Genomic DNA, 26,761 nt, shown 5'->3' on the forward strand with positions numbered 1-26,761 from the left:
CCCAATCCAACCCATTGATGCTGAGTGCCAAGTAGGGAGGCATTGGGTCCCATTTTTACAGTCTTTGGTATGACCCGGCCAGGGATCGAACCTCGACATCCCAGTTTCAGGGTGGACACTCTAACCACAAGGCCACTGTTTTTTAAAAGCTAAAAGTAGTAGCAAAAACGCTGTTGAAATTCAGTTGAAATCTCCAGATCAGGCAAGGAAATTTGAGCACACAAAGTGACACCAGTGACACTCAAACACTAAAAATTGTCCATTCATTGTCAATGAGATTTAATGTTTGTGTAGGACAAAGTTTGTGCACAGTCAGTAGGGGCTATCACCCCTCGAAAAATATGTTCAAATAATATCATCAAGGTGCCCTTGAGCAGTACGCTCACCCCCAAACTGAAGCTGCTCACTGGGCTAATACTAGCATTCAGCAGTGAGAAACAGGGTGTTGCTGAAATAGAATATGTAGACTCAGCTAACCTGCCCTGGATAAATAAGTTTAAAAAAAGATCCATGATGACAACATACAGTGGAGGCTGTAAAAGCAGGACTAATTTGCTTGCAAGCCTGAGAGAGAGAGAGAGAGAGAGAGAGAGAGAGAGCGAGAGAGAGAGAGAGCGAGAGAGAGAGAGAGAGAGAGCGCGAGAGAGAGAGAGCGAGCGAGAGAGAAGGAATCATCCATCAAAATGATGAGAAACAACTGAAAATAGAATGTGGAGATTATTGGCTGGCCCAGCATGAACAGAAGTTCGGTCCTGTCATTATTTGACCAGAGCACTTTCTCGACTCCTCTCCCAAGTAATTTGAGATTATGCCGTGTTTCACCAGACATAATTGAGGTTATTTTGGCAGGGGCTGCACATGTTGTTCCTGTCTCACAGTAATTACATGTTCTGCGTTCCACAGGGCCTGCGATAGGACCATCCTCCTCACCCAAACGATACCGCAAATTACCCAACCCAAAATATGCAAAGCCGCAGCCAGAAGCCCATAAAAAAAAACGTTACTTTTCCACTCAGTCTTTCTCAACCCACTGAGCGACCAATCAGCTTCAGTGTTTAGGTTTTAATAAGCCCACCCTGCCTTACTTCCACCCACTACCAGCATGTTTGAGACATAATATTGTCCATCTCTTCTTTTTTTCCTCTCTCCTTTTTTAAAGACTTTTAACTTTATTGTGATAGGACAGAGATGATACAGCAAAATGAGGGTGGAGAGAGGCCGACATGCAACTCAAACTTCCTGGCATGGTGCCCAGTTTTTTCAGTGCGGCGTGCCTTAAGGTGAGAATGGTTTCAGCGAATGTGGCAAGTAGCAGCAGGACGATCTTTCACATCACTGAAGAAAATTGCTGAGGCAAAAGCTACTTTTTCCTAAGAAGGCCGTCAAGTAAAGTACTGCCTCCGTTTTTACCTTTCAAAGCAGATTGTAAAGTCAACCGAGTTCCACTGTGAACGATTAGCAGCTAGTTCATTACAGCATTTCAGCTATAATCTTTAAATGTTCTTATGCTGGTGGATTTGTTCTGTTCAGCTCAGTTAAGTAAGTCATCAAACTGCAGTTGGAGAGCATTGTTGAGCGTTGCTGTTGAGAGGGTTTTACTGTGAGCTCTTGTCGTGGCTCCTGTTCTCCCCCAAGGCTGTACAATATTGACAAAATAAATCATCTTGCAATTCTTCAGCTGAACAGATGAATTTGCTGATCAGCAGAAAATATAATTTTGGTTGTAGAAGGCAGCTTGTTCAATTTGAATGCAATTCAAGGGAGACCTGTTTTTGTAGGCCAGCGATTCGGCACACTATCAGGTAACATAATTTAACAAGAGTGTCTGAACCACCATTATTAAGTCACTAGGCTGGCTACTCGGGAACAATGCAAGTTAGGAGCGATGCAAGTTGGGAATGCATGCAATGCACATTTTTGCAATAGCCGTTGTACTCGTTGTCGGTACTGTTGTACCCAGTACGGTACCCATGACCATAGTACTTAGTTGCGAACGCAGTGAGCACTATAATTTCATATTGATGACTATTGCCATATACGAGTATAAAAGGGACACAGAAATACTTCCAACAAACTCAACCTTCAGATCACTGAATACAAGAGTATGAGGTAATCATGCAAAACCGTCCTCACCTGAGGCGTGAAGATTTTGTTGTTGGACAAAAAGTGATGCCGGAACACTTTGATGATGAGGTCGAGTTCTCTCAGGTACTGTCGTTCCTCTGCGATCTCCTGCCTCACCTGGTCGTCATAGGTCAGCTCCCCGGAAGAGGAGGGCTCCTCTGTGCACTGGGACACCAAACCAATATCCTCCTCCTGGTCAAACATATCCATCAGCACCTGGAGATGGAAAGGCACACGTTCGATGAAGGGAAACTATAAAAACTGGTCAAACATTAGCCAATTAACCCCCTTATGGCTATTGACGTAATGAATCAATAAATCCCTTATGGCTATTGACGTAATCGTTTAATCCCCTGTAATCGGGAGCTTAATATAACAAAATGTAGCAACTTTTAGCTTGTTTGGCTAACGGCCGATGTAATCTACCTAAAACCGTCCGAAATCACGCATGCAGTCTTTATGTGCATCGCTGCGTAAAATGCGATATTTTGGGCTTGATTAGAGCTTAATTTGACTTAGTTATTAAAATAAACAATGATCGCTTAGCATCCCGGACATCCGATAGTGCTGCACAGTCCAAAGCTAGTACCGGATGTTATTGTTCCTTAAACCGGAAGTGACATCGCCAGATTCGAGATGTGAGCTTGTAGATAAGCTATTTTCACAATATTTATCTGTGGAACCGAGTCAAACTAAAAGAAATGCCTCAACTCCCACAATTCCAAGTTTATTCCTATAGAGTATTGTTGCTGCTGTGCAGAGGTATGGAGGTCTGCCTGTCCTGACCTGGGAAAAAACCCCTTGGTCATCAGAATGATGACCAATTCAATTCATTTTAGGCATTGATCTCCAGCTCCACTCAGAACTGGCACTTGACACAGAACAAACTGTGAAGTGTTATGTCAACATTTTCTAAAGAGAACCTCATCACCACAGATTCAGGCTAAAAATCTGCAATGTTGCTCTTTAAAATCTTATTTGTTTTGAAATGTTTAGGCTTTGTTAGATAAAACGGCGGAGCTGAGAATACAAGACTCAGGACTTTGCGATTCATGGGGTCAGTGCATAACTGTTTGAGCCAAGGAAATGTCCCAACCATAATGTACTGAAAGCAATTCTGAAAAAAAGAAAGGGAAAAAAAAGAAAAGACTCATACACAGAACTTTAGAACCTACTTTGTCTGCACACATGGACACCTTGATGTCCTGCTGGCTGATTTCATAGTGCCGGATGTTGCCGACATAATTGCCAGCCAGCTTCAGTATGTCTGCTGATATGTATTCGAGCACAGCTACGATGTACAAGGAGACGTGGTAGTCAACCTTATATCCCAGGACCTCCTGTTCAGAGAAAAGAGGGTGATTCATATAGTTAGTATGTTGCCCGAAAGGAAAACAAATACATATGCCGACTAGACCATCATGCCGTCTATCAACATTGAATGACAAACCCCTGGTAATGATTTTAATCCAAAATTGTGTGAAACATTTTGGAACACAACTCGTCAAATCTAGGAAAGACTGGTGGCCTAAGCTGGGTTGGGGTCTTTACCTTAAGCAGAGGATGTATCTTGTCCACCGGGAGAAGTAAAGGGTTTCTCCGCTTGCGTTTTTCAATAGCTGATTGGGCGTCAGCTATAGCCCACTTATCGATAGGGTGGGGAAAGGTCTTCTGGACACGTTCCTGGAAAGGAGAATGGAGACTTACGGTTCGTTCAGATTTGAGTAGTTAGAACGGTGCGATTACATATAAAGTCAATGCAATCTTTGAAAATGTACAGCAGGGGTGCCCACACTTTTTAGACTTGAGCTACCTTCAAAATGCCCAGCTAAAGGAGATCTACCCACCCAAAAACATTCTATCTTGCTGAAAATAGTTTTTTAAGTACCTTTGGAATAGTGGCGTTGATGTCACATAGAAGGGTGGAAATGGAATTTGTTGTTTTTTTAGTAGGCCTATATAACTTTGTAATGCTACTGAGGTTTGTGCGCAACACTTTTGAAAACATGGAAGATGTTTGTGGGTTTGAGCTGACAGGTACTTTTTGATGTCAAAAGTCAAGTCGCCTTAATTCAAGTGGCAGATGCCTACTTTAAATTTAAATGATATATTTATATAGCAGTGCCAGTTAGTAGTAGCAGTAATTATGTTAAATAAATTGAACCGAGCCGTCGTGGGTGAAGAGTGGGCCAATTTGGTTACACTCCCAAAGTTAAATTACTGTGTATACAGCTAATCGGCACACAACGCGAGAGACGGGACTTTTTTTTACCAACACTGATCTCCGCGAGCAAAGTGAAGCGATTGAAGCGACTGGAAACAAATATATATCTTCATGTTTGAACGCAACTTTAGACATTGCAATCTACATAACACATAATGCATTGTGCACGCATACACCCATGTATTTATAATGTGACACAGGTGGGAATCAGTGTGTCACGTGTTACAGCTGGTCTCGAAGATTACATTGTTCTCAGAAAACACACTTTAAAATTAGATATATTTTAAAAGTTGCAAGTACATTCACAACTCACAGGCGAGATCTGTGAAAGCATCTCAACAGTTAAATTACCCATTATGACTCTTAGCATTTTTAGAACACCCAACACCTCTGCTCTGCAGAAGAACACTGATGTAGAAGTTAGCACGTGGTTTAGGAATGAGACAGTTACAGATGATACTAATTAAGGTTCTGTTCCATTTAGTGTGCAGTGGTTCTCAAACTTTTTAATTTCAAGGACCCCCATAACTCTGTGAGTACAAATGGAACGAAATGGTTCCATTTGTACACTCTCAGAATTACTCACCCATACTCAGGGCCATTTGGAACCCACTCAAGGACACTTTGAGACCCACTGGGGTAGCAGAATAGCAGCACCCCGACTCTGTTTGACCAGAATGGAACAGAGCCTTCATTAGTATCATCTGTAACACCTCTGAAGGGAGTAGGGAAGGGGCAGTGTTGATTTGGAATGGACTAGTGGACAAGAGGTCCAGTAAAAGTCATTTTACACTTGGTTGCATGCTGAAAACAGCAGATCTACGGCAATTTTCAAGTGTAAAATCAGCCATTACGACGGCATCAAAAATGTTGTTGACTAAATCAACTGTAGATGTAGTCAACTAAAATCTTATGATATTTAGTCGACTAAAACTAGACTCGACTAACACTCGACTAACACTGAAACATTCCACGTGACTAAAATGCAACTAAAACTAAATGAAAGCTATTCAAGAGACTATGACAAAATTTGCTGCCAAAATCAACACTGGGAAGGGGCCCAAGTTCTTTCCAAAATGGCATGTGTGCATAGAGCCCATTACCTCCACGTCCTGTACAGAGCGGGGCTGGGCCACACACAGCATGTTGAGGAGCTGGAGGATCAACTCCTCGATGTGCTGCAGAGCGTCTTCCTTGGCCGACAGGTTTGGGTGAACTTGCATCTGCACCTGGAAAACCAGAGACAAATGTAGGGGAGACGTTAACGACGGGATTACAGACATGTTTACGTTCCAGTGCCACAGCTACAGTATATGAGAAAAGATGCAACAAACATATATTTATTTAATTTAATTTAACTAAATAAAAATGTAATCATCTGGCACGGAGTGGCTCCCATATGGATTACGGATTTCTGAGGCCTACTGGCAGGCATGCAAAGTGTGGGATCATTGGTCCCTCACTTTGTGAGATTTGCTCTAGAATGGATACACAGACACACACGGACCCTATAGATCCCTAATAGATGGCTATCCTCTTGCAGACCCATGGTGAAACATTGATGCAGACCCATGTGACATTGATGCAGAGACAGTGTTCACACTTTAAGCCCACCAAATGAACTTGGAGCGATTAGGCAGAATTCTTTGTGCATATTATACCTACCATATAAACAATCAGGGCTGGCCCGACGGACAGGCGAAACAGTTTCCTGCCTAGGGCGCCAGGTCGACTAGGGTGCTATGTAGCCCTCAAAAAATACATTACATTGCGCAGGGGTGCCTTCGACAAAGCTTGCCTAGGGCTCTGACAGACCCCTCTGAAACGAACCCTACCCAATTCTTGGGAGTGGTCCGAGTACTGTACACTTCAATTCTGTGTTGTGGTTTGCTTAACCTGTTCATTGTTAAGCACTAAAGGTTAGTTTTGCCTTTTCCATTTTATTTTAGCCTTGCCGTACATAACATGCTAATGCACCAGGAAGCTCGAAAAATCTAAACCATGGCTGCCGTTAACACCAAAGACTAGTGGACGTCGGACGAGAAGTATTTTGGTGCGAGGAGGAAATGACATGTATCTTGATATAGAATGAAGACAAAAGGCAAAGGGCAACTGTCAATACACATAAATGCTAAGGTTTTACTATTTACAGTTCATATGAAAGCAAGGAACTTCATTAGAACTGCAGTGCTGCATCAAAGTAAGTAGGCTATATCAAAAGTACTTTTATTTACCATACAGAAAAAGCAGAGAATCCTGACATAAGACACACAACCCCTTTGTGACGATGAGAATTTAAAAGCAAAAATAACTGATGCCCTTCTTGTTGTTCCACTTTTTGGTCCACTTAAAGAGAAGTAGAGGACTGAGGGCTCATTTAAAAAAAGGACTAGCCCTGTAGCCCATAATAGGTTTAGTTTGATATTCTATTGGTAAGAAAGTGTCAGGTAGCACTTAATTTACTGCAATTTAGTATATTTAGTTATGACTGTGGTATGCAGTTAAAACAATCAACTGAATCAAGGAGGTACAAGATATATTATATCATACATTGCTTTAGCAATTAGGCTTATTGCCCATGGTAATGTAAGGATGTCAAGCATGCGGTTCATGAAAAACATTCTGCATAAACCTCTGGCAGCTCTGTCTGTAGTCAGAGGCAGCCTGTGTGTTGAAAAAATGCTAAGTACACTGACACAGGTCACTTTACAGCTTTGACATATACATGTACAGATAATAACCTGGGAGTACAAATCTTTAACACAGCACCTTCAAGCATCTAAGCGCTAGACAAAACTATGATTTTTCTTAATACTGCTATTAATATTAATGCTGCTATAATAATAACAATGTAACACCTATGTATTTGTACACAATTAAGAAACCTTGAACTTTGTGGGCGCTGGGGGCATGTTCTCTCCTCCGTGTCATCAGTGCCCATACCCGAGGCAGGGTTGGCGAAAGGGCCTTTCTGTGGCCCAAATGGCCCTGGGTTCTATTTGTACACTCTCAGGGTTAAATTAACATTGATTTTACAATATAAATTGGGGGTCCCAGAGATAGAAATGCCATTAAATGGCAGTCTAAGTCTAATATGCATGTCAAACTGGGGGCCCCTTGAAATTAATTTTTTTTTGAGAATCACTGCTACAGTTGTAAAAATCTTCTGTATTTCAAATGGGGGTCCACGGGCCAATAGTGTCAATTTGGGGGTCCTTGACATGAAAATGTTAGGGAACCACTGCCCTAGGGTAGGTACCCTCACAAAAAAGTCCTCGTCTCTAAACTAAAAGGAACTGGTTGGAATAACGTGTTCTTTCCATGCGCTACATCCGGCCGGGGAAACGCTCCCTTGTCAGGTGAAAAGAAGCAGCTTGGACTCCTCATGCATAGAAGGAAGCATGAGGTCAGTCTGCTGTCCCCCCAGGTTGGCAGAGGAAGTGTAGTGCCCAGGATTACATTAGATAATTGACACTGGGTGATAAAATGGGTTGCAAAATTGTGGGATAAAAAAATGTATATATATATTTTAAAAAATCATACCCGTGTGAACCGAGTGGTGCAACTCTCCTCCCCCCCCTCCTCTCCTCTCTCTCTCATTAGCAGGCAACAGTGCAGCACTAATACTATCTCTGTTTCTGCACAACAGCGCCCCTACTGGTAGTCATAGTCATATACTGGTGCTCATGAACACATAGGTGAACCAACACATAGGTGAACACGGACATTGCTGTTCCTTGGAGTGGTTGCACCACTAAAAAAAAACAACCTTGTTCTCTCAACGCACCAAATAACTTTCAAAGAAAATCAACTGTTTTTATATGAATTTTAAACTTCAGTACTGGTGCTCATGAACACATAGGTGAACCAACACATAGGTGAACCAACACATAGGTGAACACGGACATTGCTGTTCCTTGGAGTGGTTGCACCACTAAAAAAACTGAACCTTGTTCTCTCAACGCACCAAATAACTTTCCAAAGAAAATCAACTGTTTTTATATGAATTTTAAACTTCAGTATTTTATTCGTGCCTCAATGCATTCATTCTCCTCAGAAGTCAACACAGCCATGTTTTATTCCTCATATAAGACAACTATTAACAATGGATGATTGTTACCAACAAACATCGTACCACACAGAGTTCTTATCACACACAGTCTATAAATTAAGACTACATTTATTTGTGAGACTGACAATGAAACAAATTTACAGAAGCAGACAGATAACTTTGCTAGTCAACAAAACGGCATGTGCTCAAGCCTACACTCAGGTTCAGTATATCTGTCAGCCTGGACTGCACAACAGGGTTACACATATCACAAGTTCCTGCAATGTAGTTTATCGGCATATGAGAATATGCTGAACCTCGACAGGAAAGCAAGGGGGGAGAGAGAGAAGGGATGACACTCAACAATCTGGATTTTAATTGATTACCATATTGTAAGTTTTGCATGAATGAATAATGCAGATTCAGTACTGGTTCAACTTCTCAAATGTCTCATATACTCATCTAGGCGAGGAGTATATACCTCCTACCTGCTTTACCCATACTAATGAGGAGTATATACCTCCTACCTGCTTTACCCATACTAATGAGGAGTATATACCTCCTACCTGCTTTACCCATACTAATGAGGAGTATATACCTCCTACCTGCTTTACCCATACTAATGAGGAGTATATACCTCCTACCTGCTTTACCCATACTAATGAGAGGAGTATATACCTCCTACCTGCTTTACCCATACTAATGAGGAGTATATACTTCCTACCTGCTTTACCCATACTAATGAGTATATACCTCCTACCTGCTTTACCCATACTAATGAGGAGTATATACCTCCTACCTGCTTTACCCATACTAATGAGGAGTATATACCTCCTACCTGCTTTACCCATACTAATGAGTAGTACAGTATATACCTCCTACAGTACCTGCTTTACCCATACTCATATGAGTAGTATATACCTCCTACCTACCCCACCCCCTTAGATAGCATTTCTGTAGACTTAGATAGCATTTGATACAGACTTATAGCATGTTATGTAGACAGCATAAGTGCATTGTATGTAATCATAGCACGTCATAGTACATATGTATAGCATAGTAGTATAGATATAAAGTTTATATGTATAGTTTCATTATATAGATATTCCACTGTTACTTTCTTAGCTTACGCATGTTTCATGACAAATGTTTTTATGTGATGTATTCCCATGCTTTTTTGTTCTTGCTTAATGTAAGTCGCTCTGGATTAAGAGCGTCTGCTAAATGCCTAAATTGTAAATTGTACCTGCTTTACCCATACTCATGAGTAGTATATACCTCCTACCTGCTTTACCCATACTCATGCGTACAATGTAGATTAGAATTAATTATTTAAAACTATTTAGTTCTAGGGTCGGGATGTGAGCACTCAAAGTATTGGCAGACTTTGGGATATACTATGTGCTGTGTACAACACAGTATATTAGGGATCGAAATGCACTTTTACTATACAATTACTTCTATTTTTTATCAAATATTGTTTAATTCAAAGGCAATCAATGGCTAGAGCGTAGGCTATGAAGCCGCTCAGACGGTTATGGATACGCATTACGCACTATGCGGGCTGTCCTGTGCGCACTGAAAACAGCTGAATATCTACAAGCTGACTACAAGCAATAAAAAAATATTTTTCTATAAACAGAAAGGTCAGTTTTAACCTAGAAGAATAACTCACCCTTCTATGTAGCCTATAAATTAGGATTTGATGTAATACCACTGAATACAATGCACATGTTGAAATGTAACTGTCGAATCAGCACGCATCATGTTGCATAATTAACTCTGTAGGCTACTTTCCCTTTCCTGCCCAAAAATAGCTGATCTACATGACTGATGAGACAGACATGGTTATGCGAGTAGAATAGAAACATCCATACGCATATAGGCCTATACCTTATTGAGGAGAGATCTGTGATAATAGCTGTCCAATAGTCTACAAATTTGTAAATTTAATTGTAGTCTCCTATTTCCTATCTGCTAGAGCTACTCTGAAAATATCCACAAAGCATCACACTGTGAGCGGTGTACAGTAGCCTACAACTATATTTGCCTTTCAATAAAACTATATATTTCAACATCATGAAACAAACAATCACTCATGTGTTTGGATATGCACCGGGAGCGCACTGATTGGTTTGCAATTATGGCACAGCACCAGTGTGCTCAGAGCCCCCGAACGCACCCAGGTAGACTTATCTACTGCTTAAATATTGTATAGCCAGCCGTATAGGCCTATACTCCTAACAGGGGTCAAATAAGAAGACATACACACACACACACACACACACACACACACACACACACACACACACACACACACACACCCCATTGTAAAGACGGTTATAGTCAGGGCTGCACACAACTTTTTTGGTCTAGTACTCAGAGGAGCACCTGGAGGATGTATTTAAATAACCGATCTACTAACTCACAACGTGTTGCGACACATTGTGAGCTTGCAGATCAGCAATTTTTTTAACATGCGACACATCGTACGGCGAAGCATACATCAGGCTTCCCTAGTTCCCTTTTGTTTTTAGCTGAGGCGACGTACTGTACGTAGTCAGACACACATGGCTCCTCGGTGCAAAAATAAACAGTGTACACTACCGACTTTACGATAATAAGGGACAGTATGTCGAGACACGGTGTTCATGTTGGGCAGCAGCAGTGCCAGTCTGCAATGCTTTAAACTCTTCCCACTCCACTATGTCGGAACTAAAACCTTAGTACCCGTAAAAAGTGGGTGGCCGGTGCCTAGGCTGTGAGAGACGCTAATATGGTTTCTGCCTCGGATTCGGGTTCTGAGACGGCATCGCACACGAGCAACCACGCTGCTCAAGCAGCCGGAAAATAAACAAGCACAGCGGCAAATGGGAGAGTGCAAAGCATCCAAAGCATGCCCTTTTACACCGGGGACTACAGTAGTTTGCTATCTGAAACGGAGAAGACGAAACTATTTGTGTCAGGTTTTCCTGTCAACCGCCCTCCGCCTCCTCCCAGGCTCCCAGCAGAAAGCAGCATGGAATCCTCCCCCTTTTGAGTAAGGACGCGCTGTGATTGGCCACTAGCCACTTTGAGTGGCAGTCGCCAGTCGGTGGAAAATGCTCTCGCCACAGAATTTACTAGTATTCTGGCCATAATAATCATTCTAGGCGGCCCCGGCTGTTGGTATGCAGAAGCACTTCCCGGTGCTTGATTGACAGCGCATTTTGAATTTTGACGACGCATGCGCGGTGGCGCACCACTTATGTGCAGCTCTGGTTATAGTTACCCCTGTAAGTCGAGATCTCAAAGTACTGTACTGTTATTCGATCTCGAAATAGTACTGTAATTCAAGATCTCAAAATAGTAAATTGAGATATCCAATTAGTACTGTAATTCGAGATCTCGAATTAGCATTACAAATATATATCCTTCTCAATCGCTCCGTAGGTGTGCATTCCTTCCATTCCATCGGACTAAATTCTGTTCTAAATTCAGACTATACTGCTTTCTTCCAGGTTAGTCATTACAAGTAAATAAAGCATGCATACTTTGGAATTCATACAACCCTCGGTAAGTTAAATGTGACAACACAGTGCTCTCTGCCGTGTTCTGAGGATGGCGAGCACTCATTGTCTGCCAACTGTGTGAAAGTGTTGCATTAAGTGTTGACTAGTTGCAGCGTCTGTTCACAGAGCTCTTCAAGCAAGCTGGTAAAAATCCTAAGGGCGCTCCCATATTAGGGCTGTTACATGATAGGTTTCTAAAGCAGTGAGTGTAGGATTCTGACTGCTGAACTACCTTGCATTTAGAAGACCCCTATCGGTAGGCAAAGATCTCTGATCGTCTTGCAAGACTACTCTGTATATAACACAAATTGCCGTAGTTGCATTGCATACTTTGGAAGGGATGCACACGCAGATTAGACACACCAACGGACCGACATGTGGAAACAACGGTCGGACATGCGGTGCTCCCGTGCTTGTGGTTAGGGTTAGGTTGTCGGTGGTCTAATGACAGTCGGACCAATAGTATTTCTAAACTAAAGCCTTGTAAAAACCAGAATCTGAAGTGAGTGGTGCTGTACTGTACTGTACTGTACTGTACTGTACTGTACTGTACTGTACTGTACTGTACAAGCCCTCCTCCCTGGCTTGTGTGTCTCTGTGTGTTAGGCTGTGCAACAGTGGCACAACGCAATTTTCGTGCTCGGACACAGGGACCCAGCTACACACATAGCTGTCTATAGGAGTGGTTCTGGTTGCACCACTCAAAAATGTCTTTCTCCTAAGTGCGTTACAATCTGTATTACATTCACACATTCCCAGTTCCACATAGACGGCGGAGGCAACCACGCATGCTCATCGGGAGCAGTTAGGGTTTAAGTGTCTTGCTCAAGGACACTTAGATGGGTACTCTACCTCCTGAGCCAATGCCACCCCAAACACCATGTGAGAGTCCCAATGGTTACAGAACAATTAAGACATCCAAGTAAAACAGCCCCATATGCGACCGTTTCACTTACGGCCTGACGCTCTAAAGAAGGTCAGGCCAACGAATGGAAACAGAGAAGCCTCTCCAGCCCTTTTATCTTGTCGTCTTTAGGGCTGTGCCCTCTCGCTGGAATGCTGTCTGTTCAGATACTATTATGGGAGCCACAGAAGAGAGGCAGGGGGAAAGAGAAACTGTGGGAGAAGAGCAGAGTAGAAAGCGAGACTGACAATCGTTCACCGTCTGTCAGTCTCTCACACACACACACTAACTTTCTCTCTGTGTTACACACTCGACACACACACACACACACACACACACACAAAAGCCAGGCTGTTCACATGCTGGCGGTGGAATTACCCTGCTATAGTACAGTGGGGCGTTATGACACAATGCTGCCCGCGGCGTGCGGAATCTGAGACGGGAGGTCAAAGGTCAGCACCGACCGGGCTTCGAACATTCTTATGCTGTGACTTAACAGCGGTGCGGCGCTGGGCAGGATGTCCCCATCTCTGCACTTCAGTGGTTATTTATTACTGTAGTTATCATGCGGTGGTACTGCATGTTAAGGCCAATGACTGTAGACACTGACTCACACTTTACATTACTCTAAAGCATGATGCTGCTCCTTAGATGAAATGGTGTAACACATTCTCTGCTTCTTTGGTAGGGCTGAACAATTAATATCAAAAATCACAAAGTTAACTACTCCAAATCGCAGAGTCTGCAATCAATTGCATAAACAAAAGGAGGCTCTGAGGATCTATACTAGTGTTTTAGGTATGCAGTGATGTTGCACACTATATAAAAACATTAGTGGGGAAATCATTCCAGTGGACATTGCCATTTTGCTCAGGCGCATTTTTACAACATTTTAACAAATGTCAATATGACACAGGGTTGAATCATTTATTACTGTTGTGTTGAGCAGACTTGCAGGATAACACTTTTCAATGGACACACTTCAATAAGAGCAACTTATTGAAACATGATCATCTTTGCCATCATTTAGCAAGTCAATAATCGTGATTATGTTAAAATAAGTATTATTGATATAATAAGAGTTACTGTATATAAGCTGAATTCTACTACTGGCCAACAAACAACTGCAGGTGTAAGTTCTCCTTCTATAGGCCTATATGAGTACATCTACATGGCCTGTGTTTAGCTCTGCTTCAACTTAGTGTTATATATTCTGCCCCAACCTACATACATGTGGTATACAGTACAGTAGTATAAAGTAGTAGATACTGTATTTTATGTTCTACGTTATATACCATAATGGTATACTTAAAGGGACACTTCACCCCTTTTGCAACCAGATCTTATTTTATTGTTTCTTGTCTCCCAAACATCATATAATTTTTCTTTGTATTTGAGATAATTCATCGATTTAGTTTTCTTTCACAAATAAAGTAAGTTTTCCATTTGGCAAATTATTTAATTGCTCATGAATAAGCATAGCTATAACAGGTATGTATGATATATATGATATACAGTATACATGAAATAAATGGAAAATACAAGGAAAATGTAATAATAATTGATACAAACTGATGACAAAACCTGCCCTACAATTCCATCACATTCACAAAGCACTCAATATACTTTTCAAAACAGGAGAAAACTGACAAAGATGAGTAAATCCTGGCTCCAGTTCCATCTAGAATTTTCTATATTGACGTCGGCTTAAACAAATCAAAGTTATAAATAATCTGTAAATGGAAAAAGAGGGGGCGGGGTCACAGCAGAAGTTATAAGATGCATTCTCTCGACCTCGAAAAGCACTTGACCAAATTCCACATGACACCAGGAGCTATGAGTCACCACAAGCTGAAACTCTGGGGGTTTCCCCTTGTTTGATTCCATTCACAGAGTAGCTGGCCCGTTTCATCGCGTGGCCTGCGACTAACAAGTACTCTCTATCTTCCTTGGGAGAGGAAAAGAGTCAAAACATGAAAATACAGACACCGGCATACGGCTTATGAACAAACAGCCTAGATGGTGGTTGTCATGGTTACTAATATGGTGTGTCTTTGCAGATAATGATTGGAGGGCGGAGCATCATCAGTGGAGCTCTGGCCCACCTGGTGCTACCTCTATATAAGAGGGTGCAGGGCCAGTTTCCAGCTCTCTCTCACCATGCAGCTCCCTGGGGGCACTCCAACCTTTTATGTTTGAGTTTGTTTATATGCTGCTATAAGCAATAATGTCAAAGTTTTAATTATCTTTTTTTTTAATTCAGACAGCCAGCAATGGGTAGAACGTTCCCAAAAAATGTATTCTCTGTGACACATCTAGCCGGGCCGCAATTTGCATTGGCCCCTAGACCTAGATGTGTCACAGGGACTACATTTGTTTTGGGAGCGTTTTACTTCTACACATTGCTGGCTGGCAAAAGAAACCAAACAAAAAAAGGTCCTTAAAATGTTGACATATTATTGCTTTAAGTATGATTTGCACAGATACACATGTCACACTCATCCATACACTTGCACACACCACTGATACTGCTGATTATCATTGTTACTGTTGAGTTTGGTTATCATTTTCAGTTACTTCTAGAGTTAATAAAATAATTAAAAATGTTTGTGTGGGCTTCCTCTTTTGTTACAAACTGAGCCATTTGTAACAAGTGACAAAGTTTTGGCGTAACTGTAATTACTAATTTACATAATTAGTTTGCTGCGGTTGTCAGTTTGGAGTCCCAACACACTGCTCTGGGCATGGACATCGCTTAGACTGGATCGGATTGGATTCTGATTCCATGACCAGCAGTTCCGAAGCCCCACCCAGCAAAGCCAGAACCACACAGATCTGCACATGGAATCCACCGCAAAACCAGTCAGGAGAACAAGTCCGAACGACTCAGGGGCTGTGTGAATCCACAACAGCCACAGATAATTTATCCGATAAACAAGCGGTATTATTCTAGGGTGTCGTGGTGTGTTGCTAACTTGCTGAATACAGTGGATTAATGTGTATGTGTATGTGTATGTGTATGTATATATATATATATATATATATATATATATATATATCTAAAAATTAAAATATATATATATGTATATATATATATATATATACATATATATTTTTTTTAATTTTTAGATTTATTTTAGGCGTTTCTGCCTTTATTGATAGTATCAAATGAAGACTGACAGGAAAGAGGGAGAGGAGAGAGACATGAACGGGACTCGAACACGCGACCCGCTGCCAGGCGCCCCTGGATTAATGTTTTAAATCCATATATGATGGGATGCTACAACTGGTATGCAATGGCAATCAACTTGCCAATACAAACAAATCTAATGCAGAAGCATCAAAGTACATAAATTAATCCCTAATCAGTGACCACAAGAACAACCCGATTTAATACTTCATGTGATTTTAAATATATTGAGCATCATTTCTCATACAACCGATTGAGAAATGAGTTCATTAACACCATTGACTGCTACCATTGAACTCTGGTGCCGTCACTTCCCTGTCGACTGGATGCACGGGGTCTTTTATTTTGAATACCACAAAATTCCCCCCAAATGAACCAGAAGCAAAATCACCTATAGCTAATGTGGTGGTCAAACTTTAAAATCATCAGAAGCTTTAATATTGTAACCACGAGGCTTAATGAGCCACTAACAACAGACAGGGAGGTTAGGCTGCTAACGCTAACCCCTCAGTTGGATGACGCCACAGAAAACCACACCAGTCTAAACAATCGCTTTGAATATCCTCTTGAGAAATGTACATCTAAGATAAGCACAATGATGTAGAGGACAACTACAACAATGAGTGACTTATTTTTTCCATATGGACATGTAATCAAATGCATTATTTACGACGCGTCACAACATCTCATAAACGTCAGAGAAAATATGCAGCTCACATGACATGACTACATAAGTAGTAAGTACATATACATCTGTAAAGGATTCTAATGCCATTGACAATACAATTCTGAATTGAAAGGGGTCTAAACCCATGTGTTGACTGACGTCAACGTAAACAACCTCCTCCATGGTAAAATAAACTGGAAGTTCTGGCCGCTATGCGCCGTATGCGTTCGGGCTGCTGGCCCACACACCTACATGGCATTGGCCAAATGTGAACGAAAGCATATGTTAAGATAAAAGGTCACTCGCCCAGGTGCCTAGTTGTCCAGGTGGCCACATGTCCCTAGTGGCGTTTGGGTTTTGGTGCCCAACTGTAGACGTGTAGCCTACATGTCCAGGTGACCACTGGTCTCGTCCAAGTACCCAGTTGTCAGGTGCCAACATGTCCCTAGCGCCCAGTTGGTTTCGCGAGACATTGTCAAAGCATTGCCGGGGGTCCCCAACCAAAAACGTTGAGAACCCCTGCTATAGATGAAGCACTAAACATTCCTTAAAACTAGTCTGAAGTTATTTTGATTGGTTGATAAAAATGAATTAATAAATGATGGAAGTTTGATTAAAGTCTTTCATGCCACGTTAAAAGATGTGGCGATGTGAAGCTGCTAACATGTCTAAAAGGAAGGCTACCTGAGGACATAGAAGGAGAACATGTGTGGTTGATACTGTCTGTGTATTTACAGTAACTTGTGAAACCTGAGCCTAGGGGCTGATGGACACACACACACACACACACACACACACACACACACACACACACACACACACACAGTGTGCAGTCTGTGCACATAGAGAATAGCAGGGAGAAGCCCTGAATTTGAAAAGTAATCACATATGGTTAATCATTTTTTATAAAGCTAAAATGAGTCAACTGAACCTGCAGAACTTCAATAGTCTTAAAAACACCCACTCAAGTGGCTGGTGAATTTGAAAGCAAACAGCCCCCCAGCCAGAACTCAGCATTCAGTAAGTAGTGGGTGGTATTGCTGCATTTATAAGCCAGTCAATCTAAGCTATAAAGGGGCATGACCCAAAATAAATTGCAATAGTAATCGTTCAAGGTTTTTTTTTATCGTTGGGGTCATCCAAATAACATAAAATATTGATTATTATATACATTTTGGATCATGGTCAATTCAGGTGTTGAACGTTGTGGTACCATTGAAAACCTATATAAGGCCACTTGCCCAAATGTGATGACGTCATCAGCTACGGTGTTTTTCGTGCAAAACTAATGCTTGCAATTGATTCAGAATCATGAATAAACCCTAGTTTGACATTTCACATGCTACTTAACCCATTCTGGACGGGAACCCCTTATGGTGTTTTAAGCATTATGTTATACTTTAGCTATTGAAAAATAGCAGATCTACAAGCTCGTAGCGCGATTTTTGCGAAATCGTGAAAATGTGGCGCAAATCTTTGAATAAAAATTATTTCAGAGCGAACGTCGGCGGCCAAATACAGATCATTCTGGGGGTCCTTGACAGGAAAAAGGTTGAGCACCACGGACATAGAAACACAGGTTTTTCAAAAAACGGTTTAGGATTCAGATTTTTTTTTTTTTTTTTTAATCGGCCTCAGTCCTAAATGGGTTCAAGCTATGGATGTCGACGGGTAACCGGATAGCCGAACGTTAAGAAATAGCAGAGTATGCTTATCAGCTTTACGGTTAATTTGCATAATAATAAATCGTGTTCTGATCTTAAATCCCTTTATTTTAGATAGTTTTTAGTAATAGTACAACATAAACATTACAGAGACTGTAGTTGTCACTGTACAATACTTTAAAACAGTTGTCATGTTGCACACATGCCTAAAATTGCTGTTATTTGCGCCACCCAGCTTGTCACACTCCAGCCTGCATGAACAGCGCTCAGGCGCCGTTTTCTGCCCCCTCAATGTCCTAAAGTTCTCTGTTGTACTTCAATGGCTAGTTGTCTACAACGGTAGCTTTGCGGTAGTCAAAATTTAAGCGAGTGACGGCGAGACGAGATTAACACAACATGTCGAACGTATTAATGCAGAGACCTACTTGGCATTATTAAATCCATAATTGGCCATTGGCCTGGAGGGAGAACGTTTACAGCCGCCGCTTCCTCCTCCTCCAATCCATCTCCCCACACTGGCACGGCTTACGGCTATCAAGTTAGCCATGTGCTATCGATGTTTGAGAGTTTTCTCGTCAGCGAAAAGTCAACAAACGGAACACAGTGACATGCATGCTGATCTTCCTTAATAATAAAAAAGGCTTAGCCCATGCGTCCAGTGGCTTTATAGGTATAGGCTGCTCAGATCTGGACTGGACTTATTTATGTTTTGGAATTTGGACTAGAACCGGCGGACCTCTGTACTGTAGACGCGCAGATGCATGCATGCAGATGCGATGCGTTGTTTAATGATGATTAAGCCTGCAACAATTTATTTATATTGTTAAATGTTGCTTTTTTGTTTGTCTTTTAAAAAGGAGCATAAATAAATGTATACCATTCATCTAACAACTTTAATTATGTAGCCTATACATGCATATTTTGGGGTAGCCTATTAAAGAAATCAGTTTAATTAACCGGATAATGCCATCGGCTACCCGGCTGGAAAATTAACCGTTACCGACATCCCTAGCTAAAGCACAATTCAAATTTGAAGTTTTTGCCTAATATGTCATTTGGATCATAAAATACCTTGAACGATTGCAATTGATTTTGGGTCAAATCATAGGAAAAAAAGTGTATATGGAGCCACGGCTTTCATGCACAACCATGCTGAAGGTGTTCAGTTACATGCTTCAGCTCCATTAAGGATGGAAGACCGGCATACAGGAAGTCCCAGTTCTCTCTTTCACTCACACTTTCTCTTTTCCCTCTGCTGCTCTTTCTATCCATCTGTCGCTCAATCTGCATCTGACACTGACACTGTCAATTTTCCTTCTGTTCTGAAACCCCCTCTATTTCTCTCACCACCATCATCGTTTTTATGTCTCCACCAGGCCGAAGGCAAGGGGAGAGAGTATGTTTTGCACTCCGTCCGTCCGTCCTTCCGTCCGTGTACAACTAATCTCCGGCACCGCTGGCCCGACCGATGCCAAACTATGCACTCACACACACACTCCCTGGATGCCAACAACAAACCTCAAACCCAATCTCTCCACAACGGCCTGTTATAGGCCACCATGAGGCCTATTTTTGCAAAACACATTTCTTTACATTACTCACATTTTAGCCATATATCATGCAAATCAGTATACACTATCTCTATAGTCATGTGATCAACACAGACCTGTCCACATTCGCATATTTCATCCTGATTGGCTAAGATTGCCTTCCAAAGTTTGCAGGATTGGTCCATTTTGAACAAAATGCCGCAAATCTTGAACACAGTGTGTGATTTCCGTGAAATTATGCACGCACATTCCCACTAGGGAGAGGAAAAAATGCCACTTACAAAAATTCCAAACAGCCTCATGGTGGCGCTATAACAGGCCAATTCATGTTTTCACCTATAATTGCACCGATCATTCTGTGTACATCTTTGTATGCAAAAACCTTTGCTCTGCATTTTCCACATCTGCCTGTTATAGCCAGCCAGGCCAATTTTTGCTATTTATATTACTCGTACAGATTTTATCCATACATCACGCAAATCGGTATCTATAGTCTTGTGTTCAACACAAGACCGAGGGGCACTTTTTCTAGTTGTTGGTCTTCCTCTCCCTGCATGCCTCTATCCCCTCAGTTCCCCAATCCTCTCCCCTGCATGCCTCTATCCCCTCTGTTCTCTGCACCACACACGGTAGGCCCGTGGGACTGAGGATCATAGCATCCGACTGAGTGGTATTGATGTGTGGGTGTACCAGCAGGGCGAGCAGGCAGCCTCACACTACACATGCAGACTGGAGCAGGGCCAGCCAGCCGTACAGTGAGAGTAAAGCGGAGCCATGAGAAAAAACACCGGCAGAATTGGGCCACACAGGCACACAGATATGTCATTTGGTTGATGCTTATCCAACGTGCCATACTGTTGCATGAGGGAATGCATACATAAATGTATAGAATGGGGGGCCTTAATTGGGGTATCGAACCACCACTGAGCAGTGCACTATGCACACGCACACACACACACAAACACACACACACGGTTGTGAAAATAATACTAGCCTACAGACTGGCATCTATTTTTTGTGGCTGCCTACCTTTTTCTTCCTCGTCTGCTAGCCACTTTGGCAGGTGTCCAACTGTTATTTAGTATACTAAAGCCAACTAGAGCTTTAGTATACTAACTAAAGCTCTAGTTGGCTGGAAAAACAGTGAAGGTCAGAAAAAACAACCTACCCGACACACACATTCAACTTTTACACTGTGCAGTACAACAGTTAATACAAATAATATAAATTATTATAAAAATAATTTGATAAAATATATACTCTTTTATATATATATATATATATATATATATATATATACGGACGTCGACGCTAGGTGGCTTCATATCCCAGGTCTGTATATACGTAACCCACCGCATACTCAGACCATATTTAATGGTTGAGGCCTACGGAAGATTTTAACATTGGTCCGGTTACTTTAGCCAGGCCCCATCGTTCCAACTATGGGATTGCAAACTGTCTTTTAAAGTGAACACGTATGCTGGCACTGGGAACTGGGGTTTATGCCAACAGCTAGTGAAAGAGTTAATAATCAATCCCTATTTTGGGCTTCCCATAAACATAAGGTTGACATGGTATGAAATATGGACTTAATCAGAGGTTAATCAATTTGTTGATATTTAAAAGACACGCTTCTCAATGATTCGATTTATTAAGTAATCAATAGATTACAGAATCAATTATAGAATCAATTGAAACAATGCAAGGGTCTCCCAAAAGTAAATCTAAAATGCAACACGTTGTAGTTGGCCATTCAGCGACCATCACCTTTCAGCGACCATGTCATATATACATATGGGCCAGTAACAACTAACAAGTTGTGAGCGAACATTTCATGCGCAGCTCAGTATGGCAAGTCATATACTGTGATGCATGCAGAGCATGCGCCGTGCGGCAGCGCCGCCTACGCCTGTGCTCTGTGGCCGAAATACGTCACAGACCTTACCCGTGCGTTTTCAACACAGCTCTGTGGTTTCCCTTTCCGTGATGCGATGGGCAGAGAATATACACGGACAGCAGACACACCACATTCACGGAGAAACACCACCACCACAGAACAACAACAGCACAACCGGCCCAGCGTGGAAAACACACAGTCAATGGGCACAGATAGTGTGTCTCTCACTCGGATTGCACTGCGACACAGATTCCTGGTGTAGACCCGCCACAGGCAGGTCGAGCTTCTAGTGACGATACAACAGACGATACAAGCTAGATAACAGAGTGCAGTGAGGTGCTGTTCTTGTGTGCTGGTGGGTAACTGCACATCGAGATTAGCAGAGTGATAGAGAGGGGTGACAGTGTTACGACAGGGTTAACATTTCTAATTCAATTGATTACTTTCCTGGCTGTGTACATGGGGCTCAGGTTGCAGGTAATGTAGGGGTGTGTGTATGCGTGTGTATGTAAGGTGGGGGAGGGGTTATTATTATAGCCAAGCATGTGTCACTTGTTTGTGATTCATGGAATGACATCATCTGCCATTTACAACCAGACTGTCTGGGGAACCACGGAGCAGAGAGCAACATTGACTGACACACACACACACACAGAGAGAGAGAGAGAGAGAGAGAGAGAGAGAGAGAGAGAGACCCACATGAACACAGACATCCAATTAAGACAGATGAAACAAGGATGCATAAATGTGCACACACGCCTACAGACACCACACAGACAAAAACACATAGTCAAAAAAGGAAACATACACTGTCTCACACAAAGACCAAAACATGCAGAAGACACATACAGAAAGTCATCCATGGACATGTGACTAACTTACTCAGGCAGTGAGTGAAGGCAGGCAGACAATCCATAGCGCATGACCCTAATCTGACCTGACCCAACAAGCCCTCCTGCCTGTGTCCAGCCTTGTCTTCTATCTACGGCTAGTGAGTCGGCTAGTGTTGACAGGACTGTAAGTAGGTGATGGGAGAGGCAGGGCGATTACTCAGACATACTCTTACCGAATATCTGCACCAGAGCAGGAAATCAACCGTTTGTCTACCGGTCAGAGGCAGACACTATCTATTATTACAATTGTGAAGTTGCTAGCCAATGAAAAGCGTCAAAACCTGTGAACAGGTCGCCAACTAGCCAATGAAACGCGCCAAAAGCTGTGGACATGTCGTCAGGCCCGCCCCCACACTACCTTTCACAGTCTCACAATCGGCAGCCATCTTGCTTTTTATTTATATGGGCGAGTGGAAATGTAATGCAAATAAATGTTCTGGTGAGTTGGTGATCACAGAGGATTGTGTATTATATCAACCTGGGATTTTATAATAGGCTATAAATTGCATTCTAGATTTATTTTTGTCTCATGAAAAGCGTTAATGACCTGAAAATGAAAAACCATTTATTTTATTTCAATTGAAGTTTGCTTTGGACGAATGCAACTACAACATGCGCGCCGTTACTACATGTGGAGTCAACTCCTGCAATTTCCTTCTTCCCATAGTGCGTGGCAAAGTAACTCTGGGATGGAGCGCCCGCGAAATTCTAGTGCAACTACATTTCCCAGGCTAGAGTTCTCAACGGGCCCAAAAGTTTATGCCTGGCCCTACCTACCCTAACTGGTCGGCCGAGGCTCGGCCAGACCCTAAAAATTATCATAATGTTAAGCCCGAAGCCCAAAAAAAGCATGACTAAAAAAACCTAAAACAAAAAAAAGGGCGCCGCTAAATGGCGGCGCGGCGGCGCCATCGTTCAGTGTGAGAGTGAGGACGCAGTTCAACGGACTTATCGCCGAAATAAATGATTTATGTAACTCACGTTAGGCTGTTAATGTTCCATTTCCATCATTCTAATGGATTCCAGACAGTGGTGGTGACTGGTGAGTAAAGATGAATAGGAGCTGATCCCTTTAGTTCTCTCTGAAATGACGCAGTTATGTCCAAGTATTGTCCCCGTTCGCAAAGTGCATTCACTGTTGTGCAACAGTCCCGAACGGAGCGACAATATTATTATACCAACTGTCAACTTGGCTATAATGGCGTGTCTCGACAGCTTACAGATCTGTTATTTTGGGCACATATAACGAGGCGTGCCGGTGGTAATAATACTAAGCATTTTGGAAATCAAATAACCTGTAGCCTGCAGTGGACTGTAACATTGCGTGGTCATCATACACTTGCTTGTAGCTTACGTTTAGCGTTTACAGAGTTACATCACTTACTGTATAAGGATCGTTTGGTGAATGGTGACGTTGATTAATGATTAGGTTATTCATCGCAGCCAGCTGGGTTTAACGAGAAAGCTCAGTCAGTGCAACATGACGAAAACCTGACACTTCAGCTATCGTGTGATAATCCGATTGATCTTATAAAACATTTAAGCATATGGCAAGTTAACTGGTTAGAAGCTCATTTGGTGCGCAAACCAGAGGCCAGCCAGTGGTAGCAAGTCTCAATAACCACCGTTCACTTCTCTCTGATGTGCGTGCTGCTGAAATGCCATTGCCAGTGCGCTGCGCCCCCCGCCTCCATGTAATATGTATACATACATGTATACACATTACACAAATAACATAATTGCCATTTTTATTATAATAACATTCTTAAAAGAAATGAAACAAAAATGTAATCACGGAAAATCACCGAGCCCGAGGCTTGGCCCGACAAATTAGCTGTTCGGCCCGAAAAGGTCGGGTCGGTACCGATCGGGCCAGGTCGGGTTCGGGCAGAGTTTGAGAACTCTAGCCCAGGCACAAGCTCATGCCAATGAAAAAGATTTTCATAATAGGAAACTGAACCTGTGCTTTTAAAAATAAATTGGAAAAAACGTTCATCAGTCTCCTATGTTTTGTTGACATTTGTTTGTACTGGAATACATCTGGACCTAAATGTTATGGTTGGTTACCAGCCAATGTGGCTAGAGTAAGCACCTAGATTTAGGAAAATTGTTTAGGACCTACCAAAATAGGGTCAATCACCTACGTATTAGTGTGTTTGGTTCAGTACAACCAATTTAGAACAGACCAGGTCATCAAATTGGTCGGCATTCAACAGGTTATTAAATGATTTCCCAGCCATGTCTGAAGACTCTGAACACTTAGTATAGTACTTCTCCTGAGGCAGGGGCACAGAAGTAGGGATGGGACAATAATTGTTACACTGGGATCAATTCACATTTGCTGAGCTGCAATTCACTTTAAGTACCATACATAGGCATGTAACGATATATTGTACATCGATATTAATCCCAACGATATACATATCGATTTAATAAAATAAATCGATTTTCCAAAAAAAAAACACTTTTTTAAAGGGGGGCTAGTGAATTATGGTGTGTGTGATATGAAATGTGAGCTTTAATCATTTTGGAGAGAAATGACTCTATGCAGTCACTTTCAGTAGTAGAAGCCTGCAGAGGGAGCTGTGTGTGTCTGTGACTGTGCCCAGGTGATGGTCGTTGATGCACATTAATACATCAAGGAAGGCAATTATGTTTCTACACTGTCAAATTGGCCTACATCTATCCTATGATGACAATATGACATCAAAGAAAGCTTTTTTTTTAACATGTTAACACCCCAATCACCCAGGACGAAGTTCACCGTCCTTTCTATTAGTAAAACCGGTCGCATCGCTCCACAGCCTAGGAGCGCCTGTTGTGCAATACTCGATGTTGGATAACAGTGAGACCTCATGGAAAATGTTTCCTCCCTGTTTAGCCGACGAGAACGAAAATCTTAAAACGTTAACAATCGCTTAAGCATTTATTGAAAAATTAGGATCTAATTCATGCCAGCATTTTTTGAGCTCTTATTTTTAAAAGCCACATTTCCAGACTTCCGGAAGTGGGCTTAACCTAATAAATTGAACAGGTCCAGGACGACTTGTTTACAATATGGTCTATGCCGGGGCACTGAAGAGCTCCACATCGCCAGCTCTGTGTCATCAAAGAAACGTTGTTTTGACCAAAAATGCCATCTGGGACAAGGAATAGGAGATACAGGCGATTGAAAGAAACGGATAGAATGGATTATTATGGCGAAGACGATCTAAGATGTCAACCTCTATAACTAGTAACTACATTTTAAAATGTAAAACACATGCAACATCTTCTTCACTTTAAAAGTAGTAATATTTTAATCCTACAGTGTCTGGTGCATGTATGACGTCACTCGTCTCGTTGACTTGTCGAGTTGAGTTTAATTGCTGCTGCATGGTGGAGGACTAGGACAAGACTGAGCTTGGTGCTGTTGGTGTGTGAGAACCGGGAAGACACCAGCTGCCTGCGGGTTGACCAGTAGTACTCTACCAGCCAGGAGCCTGAGGAGCGCATCTTTCGTCTGCAGTGCTTGCGGTTCTCACTCGCTGTCCTTGAGAGGAAATATATTAGCCACGGGCGGCATCTCGTTTTAGGCTCGTCCTAGTCCACCACCATGTAGCAGCAATGTCTCCGCCTGTGCTGCGCTCGTCCAAACGACTCAAACTCTAATCTAAAAAGGCTGAACAGACACGCTATCGCTATGCTATTTGTTGGAGAGTGAGAGAAAAAACACCTAAATTGCCCTATAGTGCATTGCAACGTAAACAAAGTATAGGCTACTACAGTTTCTAAGGAAAAACTAACTTTAAACCTGTATATAGCCCCTCAAAAATAGAAGCAGGGTTGGCAAAAGGGTCCTTCTATGTGGAGTTGGCATGTTCTCCCCATGTCCCATAGGTAGGTACCATCATAAAAAACATCCTGTCTCTTCTATACTGCCTCCCCCTGGACAGCCGGGGCGCCTGATGGAGGAGAAAGGAACTGGTTGGAATAACATGTTCCTTCCACACGCTACGTCCAACATGGGAAACTTCCCCCCAGTCAGGTGAAAAGAAGCGGCTTGG

General features: G+C 42.2%; 1 protein-coding gene across 1 annotated transcript in view; it reads right to left on the reverse strand.

The window, feature by feature from the left end:
- The window catches only part of sos2 (son of sevenless homolog 2), a 56,357-nt gene that overhangs the window by 23,623 nt on the left and 5,973 nt on the right, over positions 1 to 26,761 (reverse strand). The window contains exons 2-5 of the mRNA XM_080784611.1: positions 5,452 to 5,577; positions 3,676 to 3,807; positions 3,300 to 3,464; positions 2,134 to 2,340 (exon numbers count right to left, since the gene is read on the reverse strand). Coding sequence (XP_080640737.1) covers positions 2,134 to 2,340; positions 3,300 to 3,464; positions 3,676 to 3,807; positions 5,452 to 5,577 — 630 coding nt within the window. The remainder of the gene's footprint in view (positions 1 to 2,133; positions 2,341 to 3,299; positions 3,465 to 3,675; positions 3,808 to 5,451; positions 5,578 to 26,761) is intronic.

Source organism: Protomyctophum bolini (assembly GCF_963924005.1).
Source record: "Protomyctophum bolini genome assembly, chromosome: 15".
In the NCBI taxonomy this organism is placed as follows: Eukaryota; Metazoa; Chordata; class Actinopteri; order Myctophiformes; family Myctophidae; genus Protomyctophum; species Protomyctophum bolini.